This window comes from Callospermophilus lateralis, chromosome 6, assembly GCF_048772815.1.
Source record: "Callospermophilus lateralis isolate mCalLat2 chromosome 6, mCalLat2.hap1, whole genome shotgun sequence".
Lineage (NCBI taxonomy): Eukaryota > Metazoa > Chordata > Mammalia > Rodentia > Sciuridae > Callospermophilus > Callospermophilus lateralis.
In genome coordinates this window covers 55,896,519-55,919,928 of record NC_135310.1, presented here as the reverse complement: position 1 = coordinate 55,919,928, position 23,410 = coordinate 55,896,519, and the positions used below count along the sequence as shown (strand labels likewise).

The 23,410-nt window shown below is 43.2% G+C and overlaps 1 protein-coding gene across 1 annotated transcript in view; it reads left to right on the top strand.

Annotated features, from left to right (window-relative positions):
- The window catches only part of LOC143401871 (uncharacterized), a 136,378-nt gene extending 114,368 nt beyond the window's left edge, over window positions 1-22,010 (top strand). Inside the window, exons 37-46 of the mRNA XM_076859463.2 lie at window positions 5,336-5,485; window positions 6,487-6,540; window positions 7,238-7,405; window positions 9,619-9,771; window positions 10,003-10,134; window positions 10,997-11,149; window positions 12,552-12,761; window positions 15,993-16,113; window positions 18,635-18,762; window positions 21,885-22,010. Of these exons, the coding sequence (XP_076715578.2) occupies window positions 5,336-5,485; window positions 6,487-6,540; window positions 7,238-7,405; window positions 9,619-9,771; window positions 10,003-10,134; window positions 10,997-11,149; window positions 12,552-12,761; window positions 15,993-16,113; window positions 18,635-18,762; window positions 21,885-22,010 (1,395 nt within the window). The remainder of the gene's footprint in view (window positions 1-5,335; window positions 5,486-6,486; window positions 6,541-7,237; window positions 7,406-9,618; window positions 9,772-10,002; window positions 10,135-10,996; window positions 11,150-12,551; window positions 12,762-15,992; window positions 16,114-18,634; window positions 18,763-21,884) is intronic.
- Window positions 22,011-23,410: the final 1,400 nt, after the last annotated feature.

Below are 23,410 nucleotides of genomic sequence, written 5' to 3'. Positions count from 1 at the left end.
TCTCTCCTAAACCTACACCCAATCATAGGCAGCTCTTGCTTTAGTCAGCGCCTCCTGAGCTGGATTTGGTCTGCAGGCCCCACAACCCCCCATCTCTGCCATGGATTCTCTGTTCTGAAACGCCACAGATCATGGTTCTGACCCCCAACAATGAACCTTTAGATGTCTGGCTGGGGCCAGTTCAGTAGAGCCATTGTTAGCATGTGTGAAGACAGTTACAGCAAGGGGCGACTTTGGAAGGACAAATCAAAACAGGTGTCCCTCTGGGTGATGGATTACAAATCATTACTCTTTCCTCCTGATGGGGCAGCTCCGTGCCAGGAAACATGGACTGGAAAATGGAGCAGTCCCTGGGCTCCCCCTTCACGCGGATGCCTCGGGGCAGAGCACAGATGGCAAGAGCTTGCCTTAAGGACCTTCGCCTGTCTGCTCTCCTTCAGACGAAGCTGTTCCCGGTTCCTTCTGTGGTTTTCTAGGAATAGCCTTGCCATCTTGATCAGTCTTCTTTAAATTCATGGCTTTCTGGCCAGCAATGACCTTGTCCTGGATGTTTTGCTTGGATTAATGCCTCGGAGTGTGTTGGGTTTCAGCAGCCACGTCACAGCTGACGCATTAAGCTGTCATCTGAAGCCCACACATTGCACTCAGACTTCCTGATGCCGCCATATTATCAGCCTCGTTCTTGTTCAGTTTGGTTCACTATTTGGACCTCTTGAGAGTTTTAAAAATATGGATTTTTGTCATCCACTACTCTCTCCTAGTTTTATACCAGCCTGAAATCTGGTATCCTCATTTAAATAATTAATAGCAGTGGATGCCAGGACAGGCCCCTAGCTCCATATTGCCTACTTTAGGTCCTGGGTAGCCTGGTCCTCCTTGGACATAGGCTCTCAGTAGCCAGAAGCCCATCCAGATGTACTTTATACAGCCCATGTTCTCCATTTTCCCTCTTGGATGTCCTGCTGAACCCAGATACACCATGGTTACTGTGTTTCCTGAGAAAATAGTATTAATCTGACCACTTTTTCTTGAACCCATGTTGGCTTCTTGTGATCTTTGCTTCCTTTTCCAAATTCTAGAAAACCAGCTTTTCTTGTCCAAATTTTATAGCAAATACACTAAAGCAAGAAACTGCCTTTTAAAAATTCTGGTACTGGAAGTTGAACCCAGGGGCGCTCTACCACTGAACTGCATCTCCAGCTCTTTTTTGAGACAGGTTCTTGCTAAGTTGCCAAGCTGGCCTTGAACTTGTGATCCTCCTGCCTCAGCCTTCCCAGTGGGGTTTTAGGCGTCTACCACCTTGCCCAGCAAGAAACCAGACATTTTTCAAATCAGAACTATAGTAACCTATTTTGTGGATATCAGAACCATTTCCATTTATATGCCAGAGATTTCTATTTCTCTAGGCACTTTTTTAGAGACATAAAGGCAAGAAGTATAATCCCTGCCCTTATAACGACAGTAGGTGAACCAGTGATGTCTGGAAAAGGAGTAAGTGCTTTGCTAGAGCCCTCCCAGGTTGCCACATGAGCTTAAAGAAGTCAGGGAAGACTTCCTGGAAGAGGTGTTTTTTGAACCACATGCTCCCAGCAGGATATAAGACCAGACTTTTTCACCATAAGGTTCAGCACTTGCCATGCTTCCCCATAGGCTGGCTCCCTGGAATGGAAATTGTGGGGCAAGCCAGTGCTCTTCTGGCCAGCACCATCCATTTCAGTTCAGGTTTATTTTATTTTTATTTTTATTTATTTAGGTACCAGGGATTAAACCCAAAGGTGCTTAACCACTGAGCCACATCCCCAGCCCTTTTTATATTTTTTTAGAGACAGAGTCTCCCTAAGTTGCTTAGAGATTCTCTAAGTTGCTGAGACTGGCTTTGAACTTGTGATCTTCTTGCCTTAGCCTTCCGAGCTGCTGGGATTTCAGGCATGTAACACCATGCCTGGTACAGTTCAGGTTTAAATGGTGGTGAAAGACTCAGCCCCAAGGAGAGCAGGGCTGCTCACTGGGCAGAACCAGGCCAAAGGGCTGACTGTGGCTCTTCTGCTGCCCAGAAAGGAAGTGGGCTGATGAAGCCTGTTCACACAACATTCAAGCCACAGTGACATTTACAGTGACCCAGGAAGGCAGTGGTAGGTTGTAGAGTGACTCTGAGAGCTGTAGGAATGTGCCATCAGAAGCCATGGCGGCTGTATTCCAGCAATTACTGTTCAAGGAGCATCAAATGCTATCTCTGGAAGGTCGAGTGCACAGACTGAAGTTCTCCTGAAGAATGGGGACAGCCAGGACCCCAGGAGTCTGCCTGTATCTCTCCCTCGCCTGTCAGTCACAGCATCCTATGTGCACCACCTGGACACCCCTCTTGCCACAGCTCTCTGAAGAAGCTCTACCTGTGCAGTTACTCCCTCTCCCTGCTCCCAGACTCACGCCCTCTGGGCTGGCCCTTAATCTGATCCTTCAGCCCATCTCCAGAGGCCTCAGCAAAGCTACCAAGAGAAAGAAACAACAAAACTCCTCTGGCCTCTGGGAATGCTCAAGCAGAAGAGTCCTGGCCGTTCCCAACTCCTCGGTGTCACCACAGGGCTCCTCATCCTTGCTGGGTAAATCATGTTCTACATTGGCTAACAGAGTGTGGTAGAGGGCCATGGGGTTCAATTCTGCAATACTATTCTGCAGGGGCTATGGCAGCATTACTATGAGAAGCGATTGCCTTGCTAAAGTGCAGTGAGAGGCCTTGTTGGCACATCCACATGCAGGCGGTGATGATCAGGACAGTAAGGAGTGAATCACTGTGGCTGGCTCTGGGTGCTGGACCTGGATGAGATCACTGGCCACACCTTACTGACCCACTGTGCAGTCTCATGACTTCTCATGGCTTCAAGTTTTCATCAGTCAGCCCCGGAAGAGTTTCCTTTGTCATTACTAAGCCCACGTAGCCTGGCCCTTTCACCACAGAGAAGGCAGGGTCTAGGCAAAGAACCTGACATTCCCTTTGCTGAACTACAGCTGTCCTGCTGCTCACCTTCCAGGACCTGAGTGGGACCAGAACAGGGGCAGGGTGACCTGCCCTCCCATCTTCCACTGAAAGGCCCCTTAAGGAGGGCACTGGAGAGTGAGTCAGGGGAGGCAGGGCTCCTGCCCAAGGCTGCTGGGCTGCTCATTCAATTCCACGCAGGCAGACACGTCCTGATTCCGTTGTCCACGTTGGATTCCATTCTGTCAAGTTGATTTGATGGATGACTTTTTAAAAGCATAACTTTTAATTAGTATATTTATGTTATTTTTGTGCATTTGTATATCATTACTTAATTACATATTATGAGTATAGTATATTAGAAATATACAATATGTATTATAGATTATATTAGAAAATAGAAATATGATTTTTTAGAAAATAGACTCATTAATAACCTCTATTATTATTTTGGCATGTTTCCTTCCAAACTTTATTTCCAACCTATTTTCTGTTCATGCACTTTTAAAATTTTTATATAGTAGGATTATTCTACATGACTCATTTCCTAGCATGTTCTTTTCACTTAACCATATGTTTTAAACCCTTGTCAGTAAATGTGTGTTCATTTTTGGAGGCTGGTCAGTGTTTCCTTGGGTAGACAAACCAAATGGATTCTGCTTAATTCCCTTGTTAGGCACTTTCGATTGTTTTCCATTTTTTTTCTATTGGAAAAAATATTTTTTTTAAAAAATATGTCTGCATACATTCTGTATACAACTTTTATTATCCCCTAAAGATAAATTTGTAAAAGAGGAGTCACTGGGTCCAAGAGCCCAAACACATCACACTCTTGTTATGGATACTGCCAGCCTGATCTCCTTAAGAGTGGTAGAAGTGCCCCCCGCTCTCACAGCAGCAGGAGGAGCCGCCCTCCCCACTCCCTCCTCCGTGCTACGACTTCTTACTATTTGCCACCTCTGCTAGTTTGCTTCAATAACTTGCCTTGGCAAATTCCACTGTGAACTTTCTCTGAAGGTCAGTTTGGCGCTGAGGTTGCACTGATGGGACAGTATCTTGGACTTCCAGAGACAAGTGAATCAGAGCCAGGAGACCAGTGCAGTCTCCAAGGACAACCTACAGCAGTCTGCCAGGGAGCCAAGAGCTGGCCACACCTTGGCAGAATCACAGATCAAGCTCAAGTGCCAGCTGGCTCTTGGACTTAGTGACATAAGACCTCCAACACACACACACACACACACACACACACACTCACACACACACACACACTCACACACTCTCACACACTCACACACACACACACTCACACACACACACATACACACTCACACACATACACACTCACACACACACACACATACACACAGCAGGACATACACCCACACCTGTATGGATGTGTGGGTCCTGACTGGGTCATTTGATCTGTGTTTCATAAATTGACTCCCATTTCTCTCCATTCACTCCCATTTCTGCCTTGGAGGGGTAGACTTCTCTATTTTTCAATGGCCACCTCTTAAAGAGTATGCCCAGTCTCCTGGAGAAAGAGGATGAATGGAATTGCTGAGAAAGTGAGCCATGTGGGTCCTTAGAACAGAGCTGCAGGGGCCCCTGTCACATGCCCTGTGCTTCACAAGGCCCCTTCTTGCCTCCTATAGCCCTGCTCTTCCCTACTAGGTAATAAATCCTCTGGGCCACAGGGACATGTCCACATAGAGCCCTGGCCTTCCTTCTAGACTGTATTGCAGGAACCTGGGATTCCGGAATTCCCTGAGTCTGGGGTCTACATGGGGCTCCTCTCCAGAGAAAGAGTGGACCACCAGTGTGCACACCCATGGCCTGGGCGGTGGCCAAGAGGCAGCTGAGTAGGGGTGTGGGTGGAGTTTGAACCTGCAGGCTGCAGTGTCCAGTCAGTAGGACTGTGAAGGCCCTCACCAGGTGGGAAGAGAATGGGGTCATACTGTAAATTCTGGGTTGGGGACCAACTGTCCCCAGTTCACCACCCTTCAGCACAGAACTCAAAGTAGTCCATGAATAATAAATTCAAACCTGGACTTTCAGACCATTTTGAAGGTCTAATCTTTCAAGGTAGGAGAATTAAACATTGCACTTTAATAGTGTATTAATTTGATTTATAACCTTGAAATACTTAGACACATGATAGGTAGGCAGTCTCCATTTGTCGTCTTGTCCCTGGCACTGCACATGTTCAGAGTTGAGAGAGGTTTGCCAGCCTGGAGTTTGGGTACGGATTGGGTATGCAAGTCCTTCTCCAAGCCAAGGCAATGTGTGCCTCCAGCCCTGGCATAGTGAGGCTGCTCGACCCTGCTGGAACTGCTGGGAATAATGCTCCTGTTTTTTCAGATCACCTTCAGGAAAGACCACCTTGAGGCCTGCCTCCTTTCCTTGGGTTGTGATGTGATGGCAAGAGAACGCAGCAACTTTGAGACCTACTCCATGTGTTATGAGCATGTGTTGCAGCACACTAGGCAGAAGCTCTGCCAGAAGGAGCAGGTAGGTACCCAGAGAGAGGAGAACCAGTTGGGGGAAGGGCTATGGGCAGGAGGCCCAGAGTAATTCAAACGAGAAAGTAAAACTGAACAGGGATGGGGAAGGGACCAGTTCTTATGCCAGAATTGAGGGGGAAAGGAACACTCCAAATTTGTCAACTTATTTTCTTAGGTTCTGATATTCTCCACTGCATAGGTGATGGCCCCAGCAATACTGAATTGGGTGCTTTGAGAGTGTCCAGTGGGGAATGCAGGAGGTGACTAAGCCATGAGCTGGAAGGTGCATAGCTGACCTTTCCTGGCTCAGCAAACACAAGGCTATTCCTGGTCTAGCAGAGAAGCCAGGATTCTTGAAAAAACTGTCTTCAGCATGCATATCATGGTCAATCTCACTGATGCCACTTCCTTAAAATGAAATCCCATTGGTGGCTGGGGGTATAGCTCAGTGGCAGAGTGCTTGCCTAACATGCATAAAGCCCTGGGTTCAACCCCCAGCTCTGCAAAAAATAAAAAAAGAACTGTGAAATCCCATTGGTGGGATCGAAGAGTCACTTCTCCTGTCCTAAATAGCACACTGTTTAGAAATAGATTGCACCAAAGGCTCAATATAATTCTAGTTTGTATCTGAGAAAAAGAGGAAAAGATCTAAGATTAGCAAAACAAAACAAACAAACAAACAAAAAAAAAAAAAACGAAGCACAAAATTATCAAATAATAAATCTTGGAATTGTCCCATTTGGGCCTATTCCCATCCATTTGGGCCTATGCCCATGGTTGGGTTCCCTGTACCAGTGTGGAGAGAGGATGTTGTCTTTTGATGCTGTGTTATAAATCCTAAAGTCTAATGGTGTGGCAAGCACAGTCCCGGCTCCAGGATGAAGCTGAGGGTCTCAGAATGAGGCTCCATGAACACAAATAGGAGGCGTCGGGAATGTGTCCTCCTGAACCAAGCTGTGGTTAGGAGGGTAAATATTGGTGTTTGATTGTGCACCACTTTCTTCTCAGGAACTAGATGTGCTACAAAGAAGTCAAGTGCCACCTGAAGACCATGCTGGTCAGGTAGGTCAGGTCTTAAAAAGATTCTCTTCTCCATTCTCACATCTACACTCTCAGAGTTTGCCAGAAGTGAGATTTCTGAGTGTCATTTGCATGGGTTGCTTGTGAAAGTCCCATCAATGAAGGTCCCTGCAGAAACACCCAAGGATTGTGTTTTTACTTTTTGTAAGCAATGAGTTTTAAGGGTGTTTAATTTTTTCTTGAGTTTTTAATTTATTTTTGTTACTTTGTGTTGTTTTAGAGTCTTGTTATTTGGCACGGAGGGGGGTGTTTGTTTTCCTTCGAGGGCAGTTAAAGTGCATCCCCAAAACGAAGAAGTATTTGGGCTGAGGGATCAAGGAAAGACCAATTTGGAGATGAAGGTCAAGATAGGTCAGGTATTTTCTCTAAATGAAAATTGCTCAAATAGCAGTTCTTTTGGGCCATTTATTCAGCAACCATTTACCGAGCAAGTCCTATGTGTCTGGCACCATTGTGAGACCTTTGAATTAAGATGAGATTCTTCTGTCCATATTTACACAGCAGGATATTCACTTTCTTCCTTAGATTCAAAAGAGAAGTACAAATTCTATAGTAATCTATAAAGAACTTTTTTATAGTAGAACTTTGGAATTCCTAAATTGTTTTCCATAAATATTGTGTGTGTGTGTGTGTGTGTGTGTGTGTGTGTGTGTGTGTGTGTTTGTGTTTTTGCTGCTAGGTTGCAGAGCTCAGTCATGATATGATCATGGAAATCACTGCTCTGAGAGCCCAACTCACAGATTTGGAAGAGGAGAACATAAATCTCAAAAAGCAAATTAGAGAAGAAGTCCAAGAAGAATATGAAGCATTGGTCCAAGCTTTGTTTATGACCTGTTTACACAGAAAAGTAAGTATCCTATGTCAGTCTTCCGGGCAGCCCTATGGCTATGCACCAAGGAGTCAATGGCAGAATGGACTTAATGGTAATAAGACATTCTTGGGCCCAAGAATTTTCCCGCTGTAAGTTGTTGCTGCAGAGAGAAAGTTAGCAATGGGTTGTCATTTTTCTCCCCTGATGGGCACTGAATTTTAGATAAGTTAGATGTTTATTTTTTCTTACTCTACTGCCAGTCGCCATCTTGTTGCAGTTGAAAAGAGGAGGATATTCTGGTTCAAATCCTTACCAGTGTCTACCATTGTTGTTTCTGTGGAGAGTAACTCCCCAAATGGGGGAGCACAGTCCCCTGGGCCCAGCCAGACTTCAATGGGAGAAGCAGCTAATACCTCTTGAGAGCTCATGGGCAGATGAGGGATGTGAACTGGCTTCAGATTTTTTTTTCCAATCCTCAATATTCCCACCTTCCTTTCTCTTACATCCAGTGTCAGGGAGCTGCTGACCCATCAATGAAGAAGCATCCAGAAAAAGAGTGATGGTATACCCATGTGCTCCCAGCACTACAGAAACCAGTCACTTTCTTATGTCTGAGCAGCTGTAAGATAGATATGCAGCCCACAATGGACTATCAGAAAGCCTGGTCCAGCTACCCAACAAATACAACCGTACAACCCTGAAATCCATAGCTTCCTCCGGCCCTGCCCCCCTCTCTACTATTGGATGAATTTCAGAGCCAGCCCCATGTGGGTCCTTGCCTCCCTATCTCTCCCTGAGGGTTCCAGAAGGGTCCTAACAGGAGATCCTGCCATGCTCTGCCTTAGCCTAGTCATTCCAGAGAGGGTTAGAGATTTCCTCTAATTTGCAAAGTACAAATGCTTACAAATATAAGAGGATCAAAACTCAAATGAGCTGGTTCTAGTGCTGCAGGAGAGGAATGAGTAGACAGTGAAGGCTGAAATTTGCTAAGTAATCATTCAGGTATGAGATCATCGAGAAATAATTCTTCAGATCCTGTTAGCTTTTACCAGATTTCAAGATTAAGAAGTGGAATCTCTTCTTCCCAAGCTAAAGTGGTTCCATGAAACCCCCAAAGTAGGGAATCCCTGTTCTCCTCCAGGGTCCCAAGAGGATGGTGAGGCTTCTGCTATGTGACCAGCAGCCAGATTTCCTGCTATATCTCTCAGCTGGCACTATCTTCCTGCCTGCCTCTTTGGAGATGTGGGTCAGAAGTGAGAAGACACCCCTACACTTACTCTTCATCCTAAGTATCTTAGTCTGCTCAAGCTGCTATCACAAAGTGCCACAGACTGGGTAACTTAAACAACAGAAATTTATTTTCTCACGGTTCTAGAAGCCCAAAATCAGAGTGGCTTCTGTGAGGACTCTCTTCCTGGTTTGCATTTGGCCGTCTTCTTCCCGTGCCTTTAGATGGCAGAGTAAAAGGGAAAGTTATCTTTATGCCTTCCTCTTCTGACAGACCACAGTCTTATTGAAATAGGGAACCACCCTTATGACCTCAGTTTAACCTTACTTCCCTCCTGAAGATCTCAGATCCCCAGACACTGTCACAAAGAGTGTTAGGGTTCAATGTGTGAATTTTCGAGGAGACACAGTTCAGTCCACAACCTTAAGGCTGCAGTTATACTTAGCATTGATCGAGCTGTTTCATCATAAGCCATTAGCCATAAGCCATTTAGAACAGAACGTTTTATAATGAGGCTTCTGCCAGAACCTAAATAGGAAGGCAGCCAGCCTGATTCCTTCCTCCACTTATCCATATTTAATGGAGTTCCTCAGTGATGGGTCATCTGTAGTGTCTTTTCTGGTCAGATTCTGCTCTGAGTCAACCTCACAGCAAAATTCAATTGTTCCAAGTAACCCTTCCCAGGGGGCGATTCTGTTGGTAGGATTTCTGCCTCTGACCTCTCGCTGTTCTACCCACTGTCCTCCTGACTCAAGTTGCCTTGATTTTGACAAGCAAAGCATACTCTAGGACATGAAGGTGTCCAAATGATGAAGCCCTGTGGATGAAAGATTAACGCTTAAGGGGCCACTGTTGTGACTTCCATAGAATCCACATTGGAAAAATTATCTGGGTGGAGGATCTTTGAATGTGGAATCATTTCCAAAAGTTAGGTTTCAGAAGGCAAAATAGTTCTTTCTCCACTGTCCTTCATGCCTCCCAAACTCATTATATTCTCTTGACATGAGTCTATAATTTGTAGGAGAAGCTGGATGAGAATTGGCTTAATTTGACCCAGAAAGTGTGTGAGCTCATCAGTGAAGTGAGAACAGAAGGGATCACCAATATGAAGGAGCTAAGGAAGAAATGGGGCTCTGCCAGGCCTGATGAAGGAATAAAAGAAAACGCAGCCAAGGTACATGAGTTCACTTAGTAGTGGGATATCAGTGCTTCTTCCTAGCATCTGCCACACCCTTCACCCTGCTTGCTTTCCAGTCTGGTTTCCCTGAGAAAGCATTTTGGTAGTCATTTCCAGGGGGACCAGGGTTCACTGCACAATTGTGTCATGTTTTTGATGTTAGGATTGATGCTCTTCCTGGGAAAGGTGTTGGGGGCAGGGTTTTCTGAAACTGAGCTTTCTTGATAGGAGCAGCTTTTGGCCTTGGAGCAGGACAACCGCAGCCTGGCTGCCCTGGTGTGCAAAGTGAGGAGCCTAGGCCTCTGGAGGCAGGCTGTGCAGCAGACACACTTCCGGGGCCAGCTGAGCAGGGCAGAGAAGGTGAGTGCTGGGGAGAGAGGCTCCGCAGCCCCAGGGGGCCTCCTCAGCCTGCCTCACTGCAGCTGATGTACTGGTGTCATGTGGCAGGGACAGCCACGCTGAAAAATCTGACAGTTGGCCACAATGTCAGAGCCTTTGGGAGAAACAGAAAAGAAGCAACTGGCCAGGGAGAACAGATAGAGAATTGAGCACAAAGAAAGTAAAAAGATGAAGGAGAGATCTTACCAAGGGCTCAAAGCTCTTTGTCAAAATACTGTGTGTCTTTGGGCTTGATGCATCTGAGGAAAATGAAGTAGCAGTAGATGGAAAATCTGCTTTAAAGCAAATTGAAGCCAAAGCACATGTTGATAGATAGCGGTTAGGAAACTTCCACTGACTGTTCCTGAAAGTCTATTTACTCTGATCTGTTGGACTATCCTTCCTTCCTTCCTTCCTTCCTTCCTTCCTTCCTTCCTTCCTTCCTTCCTTCCTTCCCTCCTTCCTTCCTTCTTTCCTTCCTTCCTTTCCTCCTTCCTTCCACCAGGGATTGAAATCAGGGGCACTTGACCACTGAATCACATCCCCAGCCCTATTTTGTATTTTACTTACAGACAGGGTCTCACTGCTTTGCTTAGCACCTTGCAGTTGCTGAGGCTGGCTTTGAACTTGCAATTCTCCTGTCTCAGCTTCCCTAGCCTCTGGGATTACAGGTGTGTGCTACCTTACCCAGCTCTCACACTACTCTTAATTACAATCATGGAAGCAGTGTCCACCAAGAACTCCATTCTACTGGAAATTTTAAAGGATGGATGGTTTAGGCTACTTGTGAAATAAAAAATATGGAAACTTATTCCTTATCTTACTGTGTTTGGGATGTTTACAGGAATCTATTCGAAGTAAAAAAGAATGTTTGCGTGTCAAGCTAATGGCAGAGCGGGAAGCAGGTTTATTTCGCCAACAGTTGCTGGCTCTCAGGCAGGCCCTGGCCAGCGCTCAGGCTGACAATGCCAGGATGCGGAAGCGGCAGGATGACCAGGTATCTGAGCTTCAGACCCTCCTCCTCCCCCTCCTGGAACCTTCTCTGCAAAGCTGAGTGTGGCCACTACAACTGGCACTGTGGCTGTTGGTAGCAATCACCAGAGCTTCACAGGGTGAAGCTGAGCAGATGGCCCAGACAGAAAAAGATAGCTTCCTGTCTCCTCTCCAGTCTAGAAACCAAGGACAGTAGCCAAGAGACATTTTTTTTTTTCTTACTAACCTTTAGTTATAATGATAAAATATTTTTCATAAGCAAGATCATTGTGTGTGTGTGTGTGTGTGTGTGTGTGTGTGTGTGTGTTTCTCTGAGGATCATTTTACCAAAGGGTGTCTTGGGACCTATGCTCTGCCTTGAACATGGCTTTTTGTGGTCTGTGTACACTCTTCATACACAGCAACCTAAGTCTGGGGGTTTTGTCCAAGCTTCAGTATTAGCCCCCAAGTGGAAAGTCTTGGGTCCTTTCTGATGATACATCCAAAGTTTTCCTTTCAGGAGTGGCTGCTTCTCCATGGTGACTGGCCCCAAAACAAAGGAGCATGCAGTATAAGCTCTAAACTTTCCCTAATTGTGTCAACCTTCTGAGTATGAATGAAGCACAGAGACACAAGGTTGACACCCATTTAAATCATGAAAAATACACTGAGATATGATGAACTCCTAAGAAAAAATTGGCACCCCACATTTTTCTTAGGTTTAGAATCAGAACAGTTGACTATAAATAACAGCCCGGGAAAGTTGGGCATATTTAAAACCTGAAATATGACTTGTGCATTTTGGACTCCACTTCCTCTGTGATTGTGCCTCAGCGAGTTACTTGGTTAGCGGTAAAGTGGCCATACCAGTATGAATAATCATTGCTGATGTTATAACTAAGAATGACCACCTAGTACTTAAAGTGCTGCTGATTTGAAAAACTTTGGAACAGAACCAGATGATCACTATTCTTTTCCTTCCTTAAAAATCAGAATTTCCCTTCCCAGCTAGTTGCTTGTATCCTGCGCCTGCTCCTGTCTGTGCAGTTAAACCAGCCCTCTGCTATTCCCCCATGATAAAGGTTCCATGGCAATGAAAATATAGTTTATGATAGATATGATTATTTGGTTAATGAGCTAATTAACATACACATTATCATCAAATGTTGCTCTCAGAAGACCAAGTTACTTGATCTGTTATTGCCAGATGGTGGCATTATCACTTACTTGGCTTATTATGTTACGTGCTTGTTTGTTCTGTTTCTCTGACTGTTGCCTCAGAGCCAGGCTAGATTCTGGTGCCCTTGCCGCTGCCTGGGCTATGTCACCCAGAGCACCATGTAGACCTGCCCCGGGCCCTGGTAGCGGGGATGATTGTTGCCATGTCCCTCCTCTACTGCCTTCTGGCTTGGCCCTTCCTGCCACAGGCTCAGCTGTTGAAGGAGCTAGAACACAGAATGACCCAGGAAGCTCTCACCCGGCAGCAGCTAGATGTCATAAAAACATCCAGCATGGAGAAGCTCTTGGAAGAAGTGGGCCACAAAGAACAGCAATTGCAGCTCCTCACCGAAGAGGCTGAGAGGGCTTCGAAACTGGGCCAGCTGCAGCGGAGAAAGATGGAGCGAGACCTCCGACAGGTGAGCTCCAGTGAAAGCCAACCTGAGCACCCAGCAAGAGCTAGCTCACTCCCCCTGCCTTTCCATACCTCTCTCCTGCCCTCCATAGCAGCCACCTTTGCCACTTCTAGGCACATAGAGGAAATGGTCATATCTAGACTACACTGGGATAATTGCTTGGATGAGCAGAGAGGGCCTAACTGCCCCAAGGCTCAGCATCTCAGCACTCAGTGACCACCTAAAAAGCACATTTTACCCAACTCTAGCCTTTGAACTTGGCATCCTTTGGAAAATTCTGAGAAGTAACCTGGAAAAGCAGCAAGTATTATGGAAGCTATTATAAAAGGATTTTATTCCAGTGCTTCTAGAAATGCAGACACAAAAATGAAAGGCAAAAATGGCTTGCAGACACAATTTTATTTTTGTTAAATATATCCCGCAGGGAAAAAAGATGAGGAGATTTATTATAATGTAGATGTAGATTAATTCAAGTTCTGACAAAGCAGACCACAGGATGTAATTCAATAGAAGAGGACAAAGAAATGGTACCTTACAGGAAAGGTGTTTCACATATACCCATGGGGTGATCAAAGCCCTTAATCATCCACCAGAGACAGTAGGAGTCAGAAAAGTAATGGGAAAATTAAATTATTGGTCAAGGGTTTCAAGTGCTCAAAAGATCAATAAGGAAAAGTCTATGGTTGAAACTGAATTCAGAGTTGCTAAAGAAATTGTGTAGAAACGAAGAAAGGAAATGAGCAGTTTCAGAATAAAAAAAATAAAATTTCACATTTATTTCTTGGAAAGAACACTAAAATGACTGAACCTATAAGCCAGCTGTGGTAGTACATGCCTGTAATCCCAGCAACTAGGCAGGCTAAGGCAGGAGGATGGCAAGGTTGAGGCCAGCCTAGGCAACTTAGTGAGACCCTGACTCAAAATAAAAAATAAAAAGGACTAGAGATATAGCTCAGATGTGAGTGACCCTGGGTTCAATTCTCCAGTGCCAAAATAAATAAATAAATGTCTGAACCTATAAGAAAAGTTGGCATTCCATATTATGCTTTTCTAAAAGCTACCTCAAAAATAGATTCATAGATTTCATTTGCCAAAATTCTAGAGTTAATCGTTAATTATTTAATGGCAGAGATTCTAGAGGTAGTCAGAACAAATATTTTGAGGTTTCAATAAATACACATTTTCACTATATGTATGTCAAAACCATTTGTCCTTTTTAAACTACTCCTCTAGCTCTTCTGACAGCCCACGGACCCCTGGGCTTCCCCACCGCAAAGAGCAATTCTTGACCTGCAAGAGCCCTCGTGGCCATTTGTGGATTCTTTACCACATCTCTAGCCTCCACCTCTGTGGGAAGATAATGGCTATCTGACCTCAGAGAGCATCAGTGTCCCTTCCTGTCTCCTGTGCCTGGAGAGGTCAGTTAGAAAGAACACAGGTCAGACTGCCTGGTTTGTACCCCCAGCCCTCCAGCTGTGTGGCTTTGGAGAGAAGTGTGTGGCCTCTCAGTGCAATGAGATACTATATTTACTTCACAGGATTTGGGTAAAGATTAAGTTAGGTAACTCAAAGCACTTATACCAGCAGCTCTCAATAAATGTTGACTGTTATATATTTGGGGAGTAGGAAGGCAGAGAAGCCTCAGAAACAGGTAGTAGACCTAGACTCAGAGCCTGGCTCTGCTACTAACTGGTTGAGAGATGTTGACTGATGAGATGCTGAGAGATGTCACCGTATCTTTCTCTGTGAAGTAGGACTGGAGATGCCGACACAAGATATGTCCTTAGTAGGCATGTTTCTTTTCTCTGCTACTATTTCTCAGATTTATTTAACCCTGGCCTGGCTCAAGAAATCTTGACATGTTTCCCATTGAGGATCCTCCACAAATATCTGGAATACATTGAAGGACTTTGGACCTAGTTTATATGAGGAAGTTTCCCTAACTCTGCAGCTCTGATAATCTACTGAAATTTAAATTCCAATTGAGATGCACACAAGGCCAGCCCCCTCCCCGTTTTCAGACAGCTGCGAGCGTGCAGGGGCCTCCTCATTGGGTCGGAACAGCAGGAGTAGGATTCAATATAAGTGTGGTTAAATTTTTTAGATTAGCATGTGTCTTAGTTTCCCAGGGTTGTCATAATAAATTACCACAAACGGGATGGTTTAACCACAATCTGGATGGCTTAAAACAATAGAAATTAATTTTATCACGGTTCAGGCAGCCAGAAATCTAAAATCGAGGTGTTGGCAACATTTGTTCTGTTAGGAGGCTCTGAGAAAGTCTCTGTTCCATGTCTCTCTCTCTCAGCTCCTGGTGACAGCTGGCAATTCTCAGCATTCTGGGGTTTGTAGTTACACCACTCCAGTTTCTGCACCAGCATCCCATGTCTTTCTTCTTTATGTGTTCCTCGGTGTGTCCATATCCTCACCCTGTCATTTTCTTGTGAGGACAATAGTCACTGGATGTAGGGATAACTTAAGGTCTAACTCCAGAATGACCTTATTCTAACTTCATTACATCTGCCTACAAAGACTCTATTTCCAAATACAGTCACATTCTGAGGTTCCAGGTGGATGTGAATTTTGAGAACAGTATTCAACCCACTACAGCATGTATTATTTTTTAATAATTAAAAACAATTAGGATATAATTCATGTAAAAGGAAAAAAATCCTATGATCTATACAGATGAGGTGTACTTTGGCCTTAGCTCCTCTTAGCTGGGGGACTATGAGTCAGCCACGCGAGGGGACAGCTACCCAAGAAAATGTAAAGGTTAGCCCTGGGGATGGACCTTCTCTCAGACCCAGGAGACACGCTCTCCCAGCAGATGCCCAGCTGAGACTGAGGGAGAACAATTCTTGTTTTGTTTCAAACCATCCAGGGTTTTTACGGGTCCTTGGTGCAGATGTCATTGCTTGGTCTCCAAGGTCTTGTATGAACTGGACCCTCACTTTCTTATTCCTCTACCTAGCTGGCGAAAAAACCAAAAAATATAAGTGCCTAGCTTCCTTCAAAGGATTCTAGGGTTGTTTTTGTTCCTCTTTAGTTGAGTTCTTGGTCTTCCTTAAAGCTCTTGGTTCTCAGAAGGCTGAGTTCAGCCTATCCAGGACTTTGAAAAGACCTGGTTGCACTTCATCAGGGAGCCTGGGACCCTTCAGACCCCACTGTGAACTGAGGGAACTAAAGAGAACGCCACAAAGCCTCTCTGCTTCCCAAACCCTTCACCCTCAGACGAGAAGCCGACTTGCCCAGGAGCGCAGTGTGAAGCTGGATGCTTTCCAGCGCATAGAAGAGTTACAGAGTCAGCTTCCTGACACTGAGCAGCTGTCCATCCAGAGGAGCTCCCCAGGCGGTAAGCATGCCCTCCCCTGGCTAGAAGAATCATCCAGACTCAGGGATCTGAACTGCAGGAGGGCCTCAGTGACTAGCAATAACAACACAGTGGCTATGATCAATGGGTCATCATGGGTCCTCCATGATATTTGTTGGATGAATGAACAACACATGGATGAATGGATCTTAATTCTCATTTATTGTCAGAATTTTCTAATTTACTCCACCTTGGAGTACTAACATCTAAAAGGTTTCAATCGATAACAACTGGTCCTGGGAGAATATGCCACTTAAAGAATATTGAGTACTTCACTGGATTTTAAAGCATCCTAATGAGTTGGGACACCAATGACCACATTTCTCAGATATTATTCATGAAGTCCATTATGCTTCTTGGATGCTGAGAGCTCGAGGAGTCCAGTGAAAATGGCAATCAAAATAGCTCTCTGGCCGGGCGTGGTGGTGCATGCCTGTAAGCTCAGCAGCTCAGGAGGATCGCGAGTTCAAAGCCAGTCTCAGCAACTTAGTGAGGCACTTAGCAACTCAGTGAAACCCTGTCTCTAAACAAAAAATACGAAATAGGGCTGGGGATGTGGCTTAGTGGTTGAGTGCCCCTGAGTTCAGTCCCCAGTACCCTCCCCAAAATAGCTCTCTGGGCAGCGCAAGCAGCAGGCATAATGGAACAGCGGACCCCAGGACGATGCTAACCTAGCTTCCTCTTCCATTAGAGGAGGACTAAATACAGTGTAAGTACTCTTCTAGATCTATCACGAATATGACCAAATGTCATTAACCCTGGTTGTCCTATCCTTAGGACCAGCCAAGCCCCTTCCTTCCTGTTCTTTAGCATGGCCACATGAGTGTATGGGCTTTGGAGAAGATAGCTAGAATGCTGCCACTGTTGGTGGTGTGACCTTAGATAGGTTAATTAACCTCTCAGTAAAATGGGAATACTTACCTCAAACTTGTTCTGAGAATTAAATGGAATAATGCATATCTGACACTTAGAATGGTCTCAAGATGGTAATCATGCAAATGTTGGTTACTACAATTTCATACATGTGTCTGTCCTTTGTCTGTGTTTCCTTTTGTCTATTTACCAATGTGAATAGCTGGGAAAACCATCTTTCAGGAGTAGATAAAGTCAAAGATCAAGTTACAGTGGGTTTACTCAGAGCAGAACTGGGCTTGCTGGTAAAGCCCACAGGGCCCCACTCTCTGCCTTTATGCCTACCACCCAGCCCTCACCATGGGCACTGGTGTCCCCTGCCTGGCCACTGTCACTTCTGCCCCAGCAAAAAACAAAGCATCAAGTGCACTCAGGGTCCTGTTTTGGCCACTGACCCTGAGCAGCTCCCTGTCTTACACTGTGCCCACCACAGTCTCTGGAATTTTTCTTTCTCTCCTTTCCAGTCTGATGCTTCTAGCTTAGCCAAGCATCTTTTTAAATTCCCTTTGGGTTAACGTTTCCTAGTGAACTACCACTTCTCTCTTAGTGTGCCTTCTGGGAAAGTTCCTAGAAGTCACACAGGACACTTCTGCTTATGTCTCATAGCCAGTACTTATCTAGAAGACCACACAAAGGAGACTGAGAAATGTAGCTTTTACTCTAAGATTCTGTGTGTGCAACAAAACATTTGGAGTTTTATTACTAAAGAAGAAAGGGGAGAATGGCACTTGGGGATCACTCAGTTCTCTGTCACACTACCAACAATCTGATTTTTGTCTCCACCTCTTCATTGAAGTGGCTCTTGCCAGGATCAACAAGACTCCAAGCACAGTGGATGGACACCATCCTCACTTCCTGCCTCACATGACCACACCCTTCTCCTAAGTTTCTGTTTCCCTTTATGTCCATGGCTCTGGGCTTGTGGTTTCTTTCTCTTCCTCTGGTTGCTGCTTCTAAGTCTCCTTTTCCAATTCTTCCTCCTGTATCCAACCTCTAAACATCAGAGTTATCCAGGGCTCTGCCTGGCCTCTTCTCCTCACATTGTTTCTGGATGATAATTGCCTGTGTTCCCACGGCTTAATCACTGTTGGCCAAGTCCACACCTGCAGCTCAAAATTCCCCTCCAAGCTCTAGACCCATATATCCAGTGACTCCTGGATGTCTGCATTCAGGTGTCTCCAGCTCACAAGTTCAGCAGGTCAAATGAAATCCATCTTCCTCTCCTCCTGCAGGCCTGACTCCTTTTGGGGTAGAGGAGGCACCATCTCAGCAAATGGTATTGCCGAATATCCAGTTGCTTGAGTCAGAAATTTGTGAGCTATTCTTCCTTACCCTGCAAATCCAGTTCATTGCCTTTGTCGGTTAGTTTGAAAGCTCGCAGTCTAGCTACTTAGGCTTCCACGTCTCCTGTCATTCACCTCTTTTACGTGATCATGTGACCCTCAGGCAAAATACTCCATCCAAATTTTGACATTGTCACTCAAAATGGATAAAGTTGGATTACATCCCCATTTTAAGCTCTAAAATTTTATAATTAAATCTGGGCCTACAGCAATCAAAGATCTAATTTATAAAATTTTGAACTTTATAGGCCTTATATCCCAGGCTCACTGCTCCCTAAGTTCTGCTTCTACATTATCCAGATACTCCCACCAACATTTTTTAAAGACTAATCTTATGGGCAATAAAATAACAAGAAGAATTCAAAGACCCAAGACTGTAAGTAATGATAAGTTCACTTACATGTATGAAACGATGAAAATTTTTAATCTGATGTCATGGTTTTAGGTTTAAGTTTTCAAACTTACATTAGAAAAATTGTATACAAAGATTTTATCTAGGTAATTTGGATCTGGATAAAACAATTCTAATGTTGAAATCATTAAGTCCAATGGTACTTTCTCAATTACAAGTCAATCATTGGGTGTGAAAATGAGTATCAACAACTTGCTATGTTCTATCTCTGATTTTATTTTTTAAACCATCCATACTAATTAATTAGCAGCATTGGCTCCCTTAGTTAATTTTCCTAATAGAGCGGAAATAAAGAATTTCAGAAGTCATTTTAAAACACATGAGAGCTGGGCTCAGTGGCACACACCTGTAATCCCAGAAGGAGGCTGAGTCAGGAGGATTGTTTGTTCAAAGCCAGCCTCAGCAACTTAGTGAGGCCCTAAGCAACTCAGCAAGACCTTGTCTCTAAATAAAAAAAAAAAAAAAATACAAAAAAGGATTGGGGATTTGGTTCAGTGGTTAAGTGCCCTTGAGTTCAATCTCTGGTACCAAAAATAAAAAATAAAAAAAGAATTTTAAAAAATATTTTAGCTTCTACTTGATATAAAACAACATTTACATCCTCTTTTACTACCTTCTCTATACTTCTTTAGTATATTTTTTGCTCCAATATCTTTCAGAGACCCAGCCCCGAGATTTGCATATCTAATCAACACATTTAAGAATTCTTCCCCTTATTTTCAGAAAAAAATAAGAAGAAAAGATGTAATCATTTCTTCAAAGAAAATTATGTCATTCTCTTAAGTTGTTTAAATTGGGTAATTCTTCAACTGATGGTCCAGTTATTAGTCCAAAAGTTTGCTGCAATATTTCTAAACTTAAGAAAGGGGAGAGGGCTGGGATTGTGGCTCAGTGGCAGAGCACTTGCCTAGCACGCGTCAGGCATTGGGTTTGATCCTCAGTACCACATAAAAACAAATAAAACAAAGGTCCATCAACAATTAAAAAAAGAAAGAAAAAGAAAAAGAAAAGAAAGTGGAGAAACAGGTTGGGACCAAACTAGCTGACACCTTAACCAAGTCAGAGCCTTGTGGTTAATGGTTACCAATGCTTGGCTCACCAATCTTTGTGCAGTCACCTTCAGTACCCATGGGGATTGGTTCCAGGACTCCCATGGACACCAAAATCCATGGATGTTGAAGTCCCTAATTAAAAAAAAATTCTTAAAAATATTTTCTGATATTGAACTTAATTACTTTCTGAAGCTAGAAGTTGTCTTACTACTTCAACTTTTTTTTTTTTTTTATTGGTTGTTCAAAACATTACAAAGCTCATGACATATCATCTTTCATACATTTGACTCAAGTGGGTTATGAACTCCCATTTTTACCCCAAATACAAATTGCAGAATCACATCGGTTATACATTCACATTTTTACATAATGGCATATTAGTGATTGTTGTACTCTGCTACTTTTCTTATCCCCTACTTCAACTTTCTTATGGCACTTTTAAACATCTTTTTTTTGAATGAACAGTGGAAATAAACATTAGAGTATAGATTTTAAGGCACCCAAAAAGGCATAGTATTTTCATACAACCTACATACATTTACCTATGTACCCCAAATCACCTCTAGATTACTATAACATCTAACACAATGTAAATGCTATGGAAATACTTGTTACACTGTATTGTTTATGGAATAATGACAAAAATGTCTGTTCATGTTCAAAAGGGATGCATTTTTTTTCAAATATTTTTTGATCCACAGTTGAATCTATGGATGTAGTGCTGATGGATAGATGAGGGCAAACTTTATGTCTATTCATTTTGCAAAAGCCTTTTCTTTCCTTTTTGGTGAACCGCTGGAATTAAAGGTGTGTGCCACTGCACCTGGCTACGAAAGCCTTTTCTAAAAGGAAGCAAAGTTCAGTTTGTGTATGTGCGACCACAGGGCCTTTCAAGATTCAGTTAGTCTCTATTTCACTCCTGAAGACTCTGCATACTTTGGGCGTGTTGGTGATCACAGCTCTTGTGATTGAAAAGGCTGCCATCCCAAAAAAACAAATGCTAAATGTTTATTTTGATATAAGTGGGGTGACTCAAGGTGGAGTAGGGAGGGAGAGCAAGGGAGGAAGATTACTCCTAGATAGGGAATAGGGGTGGGAGGGAAAGGGAGGGGGTGGAAGGAGGTGTTCATCATTATATAAAATACATGTATGAAGATGTGAATTTGGTGTCAACATACCTTATATACAAACAGAGATATGATAAATTGTGGTATAACGGTGTATTAAGAATTGTAATGCAAAAAATTCAATAGGAGAGCTCATGTATAATGGCATAATTTGGTGTGAACATACTTTATATACAGAGTTATGAAAAATTGTGCTGTGAATGGATAATTATGAATGTAATGCATTCCACTATTGTCATGTATGAAATAAATAAATAAATAAATGGGAAAAGAAAAGAAAAGGCTGCCATGTAGCTGACTAAGTGCCTAAGTGGAGAGAGTGAATATTTGAGAGATTTAGGTGGGTGATGGTCAGGGTTAATTATTCATCGGCCATTGCCCTAACAAATAAATAAACCCTATAATGAAGTATATTGTGGTCCCATTAGCTTGTGTACAATAAAGGGACCCCAAGTAAAAATCCTGAAGGCCAGGAAAGGCACAAAGTTAGTTGGAACCATTTCAGACCTAACGTAAGGTCTGGCTTCTTAAACAAGGCCTCTGAGTCAGGCCAGATAAATACTGACTGAAGAGGAAGTGGCTGAAATGTAGGGACACAAATGATTTTCTAAAAAATACCTTGGCACTAACATAAGTAACAAAATATTAAGGAATTTGTGGTTTGCTTTAGACAGATAAGTCTTTTTGTCCTTAGCTGGAAATGGCTTTCCACTGATGGATTCATTCTCGACCAGTTCCCATATAACAAGTGGCAAAGTAGGTATGAGAAGGCATACTGAAGGCATAGTCCAGACGGAACCAAAGATTTTAGTCTCATTAACAACAGTGATCTTTTATTATGCTATACCAAGCAATATTCACCATCATTTAAAAAAAAAAAAACAATACTATGTGCTTAATATTACAGGTACCCATTAAACACAAAAAGAGGACTGATGAGGTTTTCCTACCCAATGTGGCAGGAGATGTCCAACTTACAGCTTTTCAAGTCCAAACAGCTCCATCCAGAATCCCATTTGGATCTGATTGGTAATCACATCTTTTCCCAAATTTTATTTCTATGAGCATTTGAATGAATAAAAATGACTCTTACCCCCATTAAGCCTTTTATCTCATTTTTCTTATCTACTATCTTAGAAGATAGTTTGCACTGATTTACATTCCTATAAGCTCTCCCTTGCTGCTGGCCAACCGTAGCCTCTCAATGTGATTTTGAGAGCTACCAGGTAGGCGGGATAGCCAAGACAGAGGTCCTGCTGCTGGGCTGTTTTACTAGGTGAAACCACTGTATTTGAATAGAGCTGCATCCAAATAAACTTGAAAGCACCATCTTATTCATTTCACTTAAGAACACAATCCCTCTTCAGTCTTTTATTCTTCCTACAAATGTCAAAGTTCTCAGACTTAGTACTAAGTCTTAATCTGTCTTTTTTGTTGTTCTTTTTCAAAATCTGAGTAAAGCAATAAATAAATAGAACAGACCTAAGAAACATATTTATCTACATAAATTTTTGTATTGTTATTTACTACTAGTTTTTAGACCAAAAATATATATTTCAATAGTTTGGATCCTAAATGTCCCCAAAGACCCATGTGTTAAAGGCCTGGTCCCGAGCCCATAGTGTTATTGGGAGGTGGTGAAACATTTTTACTAAGTGATGCATAGTGGCAGAAAGTTATGTCACTGAAGGCATGCCCTCAGAGGAGATATTGGAAGTCATTCCTCTCTCTTCTGTTTCCAAGGCATTGTGAGGTAAGCAGCTTCCTCTGCCGCATATTCCAATCTGAAATATTACCTCACTATAGGCCTAAAACCAGTGGGGCCTATTGACCATGGAATGAAAACTGCAAAATTGTGATCCAAAGTAAACCGTTTTCTTTTTAAATTAATCATCTAGGATATTTGTTATGGCAACGGAACTCTAACACATACATGACATATGAGTCTTTTCTAATTATGGAGAAGGTTGAGTCTATTCAAAGCAAATTAAGTTATCATCTTTTGACAAAATGGATTAAATATTTAAATGCACACACACAAGCTTATTTCAGAAACAGAATATAAAAAACAAGAAGAGGAAGATTGATAACTTTGATATCTAAACTCAAGCTTCAGCATAAGATACCATATAAGTTATCAATTTGTTATAAGTCAGCTCAGATTCATTTTCTGTTCTGCAATAACTTATCTGGACCTTGTAAATGTTTCCTCTTTGTCAACTGGCAAATGTTAAGCTCTGTCAGGAGAGAGTATTGGAGCGAGTCTGTAGGAAGAAGAAGGATTTCTCTTCAAGGTTCTGGTGTGCTCCTCTAAGCAGATCCTTTCAGTGTGTATGGCTTTAGCAGCATCAAGTTCTCACAGTACATGTGGCTTGTACCATGTCTGATTCTAGCATTGCATGCGCTTCAGGGTGGAATGCCTCTGGCACAGAA